This window comes from Tachysurus vachellii, chromosome 7 (assembly GCF_030014155.1).
Source record: "Tachysurus vachellii isolate PV-2020 chromosome 7, HZAU_Pvac_v1, whole genome shotgun sequence".
NCBI classification, from domain to species: domain Eukaryota; kingdom Metazoa; phylum Chordata; class Actinopteri; order Siluriformes; family Bagridae; genus Tachysurus; species Tachysurus vachellii.
The window spans coordinates 32,501-42,500 of NC_083466.1; the positions used below are offsets into that span (position 1 = coordinate 32,501).

Sequence of the window (10,000 nt, forward strand, 5' to 3'; positions counted from 1 at the left end):
CTTCAGTACATTTTATTACTCCCATGTTCTGCAGATTGTATATGGAAGTCTCGGAGCACTGGTCTACTCGCTGGTGAGTCACCAATCCGAGGAAAACCAGATTTACACAAAGATTTACATCAACAGCGAATTCTATGGTGTTTTTGGTGTTAGAACAAAGTTCATGTTGTGTCTCATCTAAAACCCACCAATAGAAGGAAAGCAAACTCACAGGACAGCAACAATGCATTTAAATAAATAAATAAATAAATAAATAAATAAATAAATAGAGTTTTAAACCATTATATCAGGTGACATAATTGCACATGTAAAAGGGGCGTGGCCTCAGGAGTAATTTCAGAGAATTCTGACTAAACCAGTAGAACATCTGAACTCCATCAGGGAAAAATAGTTCACTTTGCATCTTTTACTGACATTATTTTTTGACATGTGACAGGAAATGACTTCAAGATGAAAATATAGGTCTGCATTTCCAGGAAGCATTTGATGATCAGAGTGTTGAAGTAAAGGATCTCTTACTGTAATACACAACACTAACTAACACTAACACAACACTGTCTGTCTCTCTCTCAGTTCCTGGCTGTCGACTGTCAGCTGGTGATGGGGAGAGAGAAATACAGCCTGAACCCTGAGGAGTACGTCTTCGCCGCTTTAGTCATCTATCTGGACATCATAATGATCTTCCTCTACATCCTCATTATCCTCGGAGGAAGCTCTAAAAGCTGAACCCTTCTGAACACATTAAAGTACTTTATCAGCATCACCATCATCATTGCCTTAGTTAAATAAATAACTCACACAAACATACAGACAGTTTGAGTGTCGAATCCATGGAGATCTTGAGATCATCAATATAGTAAAGATGGAGGTCCAGGAGCATCTTTAGCAGCATCAGGTGCTGCTTCTTTTTCTAATCATTTCCCATTCATCACTGTAGAGTGATTGTGTTTATTTTGTGTATATTTTATGTGTCGATCTCTCCTCTTAATGCTTCCTGCTTACAGGGGTTAATGTTACAGGGGTAAGTGTTACAGGGGTAGGTGTTACAGGGGTTAATGTTACAGGGGTTAATGTTACAGGGGTAAGTGTTACAGGGGTTAATGTTACAGGGGTAGGTGTTACAGGGGTAGGTGTTACAGGGGTAGGAGTTACAGGGCTTAATGTTACAGGGGTAGGTGTTACAGGGGTTAATGTTACAGGGGTAGGTGTTACAGGGCTTAATGTTACAGGGGTAGGTGTTACAGGGGTTAATGTTACAGGGGTAGGTGTTACAGGGGTTAATGTTACAGGGGTAGGTGTTACAGGGGTTAATGTTACAGGGGTAGGTGTTACAGGGCTTAATGTTACAGGGGTAGGTGTTACAGGGGTTAATGTTACAGGGGTTAATGTTACAGGGTTTACATTTACAGCACTTGGCAGACCCCCTTGATGAACCTAAGTGCTTTTAAGTCTCTATAAATAAATACATGAACACTGCTTCACTAGGTTACAGACTTAGGATACCATCAACCTAAAACTGTTCATTGCATGTGCTTTTTATTATTTAATGGTAATTAGTTAATTAATTAGTTAATGTTAAGGGTTAATCATAGGGGTTAATAATACTGATTAATATTAGAGGTTAAAGTTAGGGGTTAATGATAGGGTTATTTTAGAAATTGTATTTTGAACACCATTAAACTTTATGATGATTGTGGTCTTAATTTTGTGCCCTAAATAAATACAGCTTATTTCCACAGCTGCTGATTCTGTAATTAAATACAAACCTTACATTAATTATAATAAAAAACACTAACAATAATAATTAAACCCTAACTGCAAACTGTCCCCACTCCTGGCCCTGCCCCAAACCGTCCCCACTCCTGCCCCGCCCCAAACCGTCCCCACTACTGCCCCGCCCCAAACCGTCCCCACTACTGCCCCGCCCCAAACCCTACCCACCACAGCTCCACATGACAGGATGGAACACACACTTTCCCGGTGGTTTAACACACTTCCTTTTTCAAAATAATGAACAGAGCTGTTTATAATCTGTTTATAATCTGTTTATAATCTGTTTATAATCTCTCTTAAACAGTTAAGATGTTTATACATATAAACTGGCGCAACTCAGCACAGGATTAATGAACTACATACTGCAACTAATAATACACAGAACAAGATACAGATGGAAAATATTTATTTTTAAAATATCAGTTTTATTTAATCCAAAACTAAACTGAAATCTCTTCTGCTTCTTGGAAAAGGGGTTTTATATTCTGTCACTGAAAAGTGGTGAAGATTTTACACCAGAAGAAATTTGTACATTCTCTTAACACACACACACACACACACACACACTCTCACCACGGTGCTGAGTAGTTAAACTGGATCCTCAGCAGGTACTTCATGCGTATCTGAGCAGGATTATACACCACATACTCGTTATAGAGGAGTGTGTATCCTCCACTGCGTCCCACGCTGGTTTTCACTGCAGGTCCCAGGGGAACCGTCACACCGTCCCTAAGGAACCAGATGCAGAACATTAAACTGCTTAGAATAAAACTAAGATTGAAGAAAGTTGTCTCAATCTGGTGTTTTATTCACAAAAACTACTCTGAACATTAGTGATCTATTGCCTTGGCCCAGGGTTCGAGTCCCAGGCAGGAAGCTAATCTAGCCACTGAAGAGGTAAATGCCAGTGACGGCCCCAAGCCCGGATAAAATGGTAGGGTTGTGTCAGGAAGAGCATCCGGTGTAAGTGCGGTCCAGATGATCTGCTGTGATGCCCCTGAACGGAGAGCAGCCAAAAGAACAAGATCCTGAACATTAAAGCTGCGTTCAGTGGAATGCTGCAGCGCCTCAGTCTGGTGAACGGCACAGGAAACTGAGCTATGATCTCTGAGCTTCTCTACAGTTTCTCTACTTGAAATGGATTTAAGGCACTATTAGGTTTATCTAAATGGCTAATGCTAACAAGTCAGATCATCCCAGAGTAGCATCATCAAAATATATAAAATGATTAGCTGAAATGATCCCTGCAAATATTTAACAATTAAAGATTCTGATATGACACACTGAGTGCAAGATGACGCCAGTGTGTGGCATGTTGTCTGTTTCTACCCGTCGTGACTGTGTTTGTGACTGTGTTTGTGAAACAATTGCATTTATATTCCTTGAAATTATAAATAGTAATCTGAGCTCGGGTGGCGTTTCACTGGACTTTAAACATGCCGTCCTTCAACCATTAATTAGGAACCTAATCTGGACACCTCAGTTTTCTGCAAAATCATCCAATCTCTAAACTTCCTTTTCTTTCTAAGATACTGAAGAAATGTGTATACAGCCAATCTTTTTAGATTCGCATAAATGTTTAGACGTATTTCAGTCTGGATTTCATAGAACATAAACTGTACTCTTAAAAGTTATGAATGATCTTTTATTGATTACAGATTCTGCTATTCTTATGCTTTTAGATCTTACAGCTGCGTTTGATACCATTGATCATAATATCGATCTATCTGATAGAAAGTTTTCTGTCTGCCTAGGGGAATTTTTGTCTCATTGATGACCCAGTCTTGTGGAGCAGTGGTCCCCAACCTTTTTATTGCTGCGGACCGGTGAACGTTTGATAATTTTAATAATTTAAATTTAATTTTATTTAAACATGCCTTCAAAATAAAATACAGTTACACCAATATAAAGTGATTTCACATTTTAACTCACTAGAACGCTAAATCAATGAGAACCCTGAGCTTGTTTCTTTGCAACGAGACGGTTCCATCTGGGGTAATAGGAGACAATGACACCTGAAGTGTGTTGCTTATGTCCAGTTTATTCCGTTGTTTTGTTTTGGTTGCTGTCAGTGCAGAAAACCGCTTCACACAGATAGCATGTCGGAAATGTCAATAGGGATTTAAGTGCTGTGGTGACAATCTCAGGGTCTTCCGCCATGACTTTAATCCAGAACACCGGCAGAGTTTCTAACTTTCTAACGACGTCAGTTTCGTACTCATTTTTGCTAATTTGTGGGTTAAATTTGAGCAAACACAATATACACATACACCAAGTACTGTTAAACATGAGCAAGTATCGGTGAACAGAGAGAAGAGCGATACACACCTTCTCTCCACCTAGGGTTAGGGTTAGGGTTAGGGTTAGGGCATGCGCGGTATTGGTGCGGCTTTAGGTGACGTCTCTCAGCTCCCGGTTAACCTCTCGTCCATGGAAAGTCACACAAACCCGAGAGAAATACACCACAGTAAATAAAATGGAAATAATTTAATGTTCATTGGGCGGCCCGGTACCATTTGGTCCACGGACCGGTACCGGTCCGCAGCCCGGGGGTTGGGGACCACTGTTGTGGAGTCCCTCAGGGGGACTCCACAAAGTTTAGACTTTGTCTTAACTTTAGACTTAAACTAACAGGAAGAGACTATTGAGACTGATTCATCAGATTAACAACCGGACTTACAGTGTGGTGAAATTTTTGGAGTCAGGGGCGGTCTGGCCCAGGCCTTTATTACTGTGTTTCCCTGAAGGCAGTTTGTCAGCATCATAATTTGCATCCAGAAGCTCGTTACAGTTTCCAAGAGCGACCTGAGAGAACAAACACAGGTCTTAGTATTTCTCAGGGAAAAGTGGAAATCATACTTTTATGGTGCTCAGTAGCTGGAGATCTGCTGGAGTCACACACCTCGCTCAGTAAGAGTAATCCCACGTTGTTCTTCCCACTGCAGAAACAGTAGTTAGCGCTCTTAGATGACATGTCAGCAAAATAAATCCCTTTACCGAACTACGGAGACACAAAAACCAACAACACTGAAAAGAAACAAAACATTTCGCACCATATTTCTCCTTTATTATGATCTGAATAATCCCCCATATTGAAGGAGCAGGTTTATATGAATGACTCGCTCTGTTACCTTTCTGTTTCTATGGTAACAGCTCAATCACAGGGATGTGAACACTTCACACAATAAATTAATACCAATTCAGGAAACATTTCTGTATGATGTGGTGAAGTTCTCCACATCTTCAGGACAGAGAGGTTTACACTTCTGTTTAAAGTTTCTTTAACAGAAGTGACAACAGGAAGTCACTCGATCCATGGAGGTTTCACATCAATAAATACAACCATAAATGGATAAAAAGCAAAAAACACTGTGGGGGACGTGGAAATTAATCAGCTTCAATGTGAATTCAACACAGTATTCTATTATAACACACACATAAGGATTGTGTTGTTCTCTAATGCATTATTACATGTTTATATAGTCATTGTGTGTTTCTCACCATGTAGCCGGTGACTGGAGCTTCAGGTGGAGCGACTCGGAGACCCTGATTGAGAATTCCGACCCAGTTAGATAGACGAGAACCATGCCACAGTAACATCCTGACTCACACACACACACACACACACACATTACACAATGTGCTTTAAGAAAACTTAAATAATAAGAGTAATAGAAGTGTGACATGATGTAACACCTGCGTTACCTGTTGTGAAGGTCAGACAGAAAGTTGTCTTTCTCTCCATCACGCTCTACTCTGAAGATGTCCAGCACAGTCATGGTGTAATCATTATGAGTGGCTGCATGAGTTGACTGCAGATATCTCACAATTACCTACAACATTACAGATCAATTTTACACTCAATCACATCATCTGTGTGTGTGTGTGTGTGTGTGTGTGTGTGTATATACCTGATACTCAGGTGTGTGTGACTCAAGAGGTTGGAGAAGACATTTCAGAGACCTGTAGTTTTTATCCAAAGGATTTTCATCACTCACAGATCCAGACTGTACCATCCTCACTGCTATCTCTATATCACTCAGTGCCTGAGAGAGAGAGAGACAGAGAAAGGGGGGGGGAGGCAAAGAGAGGAAAAGAGAGAGGAAGAGAGAGAGAGAGAGACACACAAACACACACACAGACAGACAGAGAGAGAGAGAGAGAGAGAGACAGTCACAAACACACACACACAGACAGAGAGAGAGAGAGAGACAGAGACAGAGAGACAGAGAGAGACAGTTACAAACACACACACACAGACAGAGAGAGACAGAGAGAGAGAGAGACAGTCACAAACACACACACACACAGACAGAGAGAGACAGAGAGAGAGAGAGACAGTCACAAACACACACACACAGACAGAGAGAGAGAGAGAGACAGAGAGAGAGAGACAGAGAGAGAGAGAGAGAGAGAGAGAGAGACAGTTACAAACACACACACACAGACAGAGAGAGAGAGACAGAGAGAGAGAGAGACAGTTACAAACACACACACACAGACAGAGAGAGAGAGAGACAGAGAGAGAGAGAGACAGTTACAAACACACACACAGACAGAGAGAGAGAGACAGAGAGAGAGAGAGAGACAGAGAGAGAGAGAGACAGTTACAAACACACACACACAGACAGAGAGAGAGAGAGACAGAGAGAGAGACAGTTACAAACACACACACACAGACAGAGAGAGAGAGAGACAGAGAGAGAGAGAGAGACAGAGAGAGAGACAGAGAGAGAGAGACAGTCATAATCGGAGAAACACACATACATGATAAGTGTGTGTGTGATGTTTGGTTGTGTGTATATGTAAATTGTGTGTGTGATTCTGTGATGTGTGTTTACCTCCAGCAAAGCAGTTTTTTCCATCAGCTCCTCATCACTCCGGATAATTGGAGGAGGTCGCAAACTAGCAGAGAACATAACAACATTACACAACATTACACAACATTACACAACATACAACTACAGAGAACTTCAGCCCAGAGCCTAAAGTCACAGAAAGCTTCAAATTCAACATGTTTACATTATAGTCTTTGTGTAAAGTCAGAACCAAGAAATGTGTGGTGTTGTGTAGTGTGGTGTTATGTAGTGTGGTGTTGTGTAGTGTGGTGTTGTGTAGTGTGGTGTTGTGTAGTGTGGTGTTGTGTAGTGTGGTGTTGTGTAGTGTTGTGTAGTGTAGTGTAGTGTAGTGTGGTGTTATGTAGTGTGGTGTAGTGTAGTTTGGTGTTGTGTAGTGTGGTGTTATGTAGTGTGGTGTAGTGTAGTGTGGTGTTGTGTAGTGTGGTGTTGTGTAGTGTTGTGTAGTGTAGTGTAGTGTGGTGTTATGTAGTGTGGTGTTGTGTAGTGTGGTGTTGTGTAGTGTGGTGTTGTGTAGTGTGGTGTTGTGTAGTGTTGTGTAGTGTAGTGTAGTGTAGTGTGGTGTTGTGTAGTGTGGTGTTATGTAGTGTGGTGTAGTGTAGTGTGGTGTTGTGTAGTGTGGTGTTGTGTAGTGTGGTGTTATGTAGTGTGGTGTAGTGTAGTGTGGTGTTGTGTAGTGTGGTGTTACGTAGTGTGGTGTTATGTAGTGTGGTGTTATGTAGTGTGGTGTTATGTAGTGTGGTGTTGTGTAGTGTGGTGTTATGTAGTGTGGTGTTATGTAGTGTGGTGTTATGTAGTGTGGTGTTGTGTAGTGTGGTGTTGTGTAGTGTGGTGTTATGTAGTGTGGTGTTATGTAGTGTGGTGTTGTGTAGTGTGGTGTTGTGTAGTGTGGTGTTATGTAGTGTGGTGTTGTGTAGTGTGGTGTTGTGTAGTGTGGTGTTGTGTAGTGTGGTGTTGTGTAGTGTGGTGTTATGTAGTGTGGTGTTGTGTAGTGTGGTGTTATGTAGTGTGGTGTTATGTAGTGTGGTGTTGTGTAGTGTGGTGTTGTGTAGTGTGGTGTTGTGTAGTGTGGTGTTGTGTAGTGTGGTGTTGTGTAGTGTGGTGTTATGTAGTGTGGTGTAGTGTAGTGTGGTGTTGTGTAGTGTGGTGTTGTGTAGTGTGGTGTTGTGTAGTGTGGTGTTGTGTAGTGTGGTGTTGTGTAGTGTGGTGTAGTGTAGTGTGGTGTTGTGTAGTGTTGTGTTTGTAGTTTGTGTGAGTGTTAGTGTGTGTGTGTTATGTAGTGTGTGTGTGTTTTGGTGTTGTGTAGTGTGGTGTAGTGTAGTGTGGTGTTGTGTAGTGTGGTGTTGTGTAGTGTAGTGTGGTGTAGTGTAGTGTGGTGTTGTGTAGTGTGGTGTTACGTAGTGTGGTGTTACGTAGTGTGGTGTTATGTAGTGTGGTGTAGTGTAGTGTGGTGTTGTGTAGTGTTGTGTAGTGTAGTGTAGTGTAGTGTGGTGTTATGTAGTGTGGTGTTATGTAGTGTGGTGTAGTGTAGTGTGGTGTAGTGTAGTGTGGTGTAGTGTGGTGTAGTGTAGTGTGGTGTTGTGTAGTGTAGTGTAGTGTGGTGTTATGTAGTGTGGTGTAGTGTAGTGTGGTGTTGTGTAGTGTGGTGTTGTGTAGTGTTGTGTAGTGTGGTGTTATGTAGTGTGGTGTAGTGTAGTGTGGTGTTGTGTAGTGTGGTGTTGTGTAGTGTGGTGTTGTGTAGTGTGGTGTAGTGTAGTGTGGTGTTATGTAGTGTGGTGTTATGTAGTGTGGTGTTATGTAGTGTGGTGTTACGTAGTGTGGTGTGGTGTAGTGTAGTGTGGTGTTGTGTAGTGTAGTGTTGTGTAGTGTAGTGTAGTGTGGTGTTGTGTAGTGTGGTGTTATGTAGTGTGGTGTTATGTAGTGTGGTGTTATGTAGTGTGGTGTAGTGTAGTGTAGTGTTGTGTAGTGTAGTGTGGTGTTGTGTAGTGTGGTGTAGTGTGGTGTAGTGTGGTGTTGTGTAGTGTGGTGTACTGTTGTGTAGTGTAGTGTACTGTTGTGTAGTGTAGTGTACTGTTGTGTAGTGTAGTGTACTGTTGTGTAGTGTAGTGTAGTGTACTGTTGTGTAGTGTACTGTTGTGTAGTGTAGTGTAGTGTACTGTTGTGTAGTGTACTGTTGTGTAGTGTAGTGTACTGTTGTGTAGTGTAGTGTACTGTTGTGTAGTGTAGTGTAGTGTACTGTTGTGTAGTGTACTGTTGTGTAGTGTAGTGTACTGTTGTGTAGTGTAGTGTACTGTTGTGTAGTGTACTGTTGTGTAGTGTAGTGTACTATTGTGTTGTGTAGTTTTCTGTTACCCAAAGTCGTGTGGAATGCGAGTGTAAAACTCATTGCAGGCCTCCAGAAGTTGTTTATTGCTGCTTTTCTTCCTCAGACACTGTTCGATTCTCTTCAGAGAGGAGTATCCTGCTCTGATCTGCTCCACTGTCAGCTTCCCTAAAACACACACACACACACACACACACACACACACACACACAAACACACACCAAGCACACATTTATCTGACTAAAGTAAAAAAAAGTTCAATATCTAGGAGGACTTGGAGAGAAACACACACACACACACACACACACACACACCAAGAGGAGCTTTTTTCGTGTCGAACTTCATCTCAAGCACACACTCCTCCATGGCTTTAATGTCACAAATCATCTCCATGAGAGACTGAAGTTTGACGTCCAGCTGTGATGGCTTCATCATAGAGGGAGGGGACGTCACGGCCATGTTCTCCTCCTGCAGGAAATACATCAATAAGTACAGCCTGCAGCACTGAACACCCACCGACAGAGAGAGAGCCCCCTAGTGGAGCGAGTGTGAACTGACTGACGTTATTACAGGTTTATAAAGATGTTGATATAAAAGTTTATTAATGTTTTTCTCACGTTGTCCTTCGGGCTGTAGTCCACGAACACCATGTCATACTTTCCAGCAACTTTCTCAAAGTTTGCTCGTTGTGTCCATTCGTTTTTAGTCTTATCAAAGAACCTGAGCAGAAATCATAAACAATTACAAACACAAATACCAACTGGAAATTCTCCTATAAACACTATATGGCCAAAAGTATATGCACCCCCAAAGTTCACAGCAATATGTGGCAGTTGGAAGCACATTTTTGTACTGAATTCTGTAGGATTATTGTGTCTTGCATTAAAAGTGTTTAAGGAATTACTTTTTCATAAAGACGTCTTTGGCTTTAGCGAGATCTGCACCACACGGCACCAAAGTGTTCTGTCCGACTTTTCCCACTGTAGAGGAGAAGAACCAAAAGAACCCCAGGGTGGGTCAGACACCTGAGTGAGGACATTAACATGGG

The 10,000-nt window shown here is 41.8% G+C and overlaps 2 protein-coding genes across 2 annotated transcripts in view; one reads left to right on the forward strand and one right to left on the reverse strand.

Moving 5' to 3' along the window:
* si:ch211-284o19.8 (protein lifeguard 1) overlaps window positions 1-1,738 on the forward strand; it is a 4,688-nt gene extending 2,950 nt beyond the window's left edge. The window contains exons 6-7 of the mRNA XM_060873633.1: window positions 1-73; window positions 574-1,738. The exon at window positions 1-73 is cut by the window's left edge and continues 71 nt beyond it. Coding sequence (XP_060729616.1) covers window positions 1-73; window positions 574-726 — 226 coding nt within the window. The 3' untranslated portion in view covers window positions 727-1,738. The remainder of the gene's footprint in view (window positions 74-573) is intronic.
* A 424-nt stretch (window positions 1,739-2,162) lies between these two features.
* parp2 (poly (ADP-ribose) polymerase 2) overlaps window positions 2,163-10,000 on the reverse strand; it is an 11,253-nt gene continuing 3,415 nt past the window's right edge. The window contains exons 6-16 of the mRNA XM_060873634.1: window positions 9,857-9,932; window positions 9,570-9,672; window positions 9,267-9,420; window positions 8,982-9,120; window positions 6,615-6,678; window positions 5,685-5,819; window positions 5,479-5,606; window positions 5,275-5,374; window positions 4,676-4,774; window positions 4,454-4,578; window positions 2,163-2,502 (exon numbers count right to left, since the gene is read on the reverse strand). Of these exons, the coding sequence (XP_060729617.1) occupies window positions 2,343-2,502; window positions 4,454-4,578; window positions 4,676-4,774; window positions 5,275-5,374; window positions 5,479-5,606; window positions 5,685-5,819; window positions 6,615-6,678; window positions 8,982-9,120; window positions 9,267-9,420; window positions 9,570-9,672; window positions 9,857-9,932 (1,283 nt within the window). The 3' untranslated portion in view covers window positions 2,163-2,342. The remainder of the gene's footprint in view (window positions 2,503-4,453; window positions 4,579-4,675; window positions 4,775-5,274; window positions 5,375-5,478; window positions 5,607-5,684; window positions 5,820-6,614; window positions 6,679-8,981; window positions 9,121-9,266; window positions 9,421-9,569; window positions 9,673-9,856; window positions 9,933-10,000) is intronic.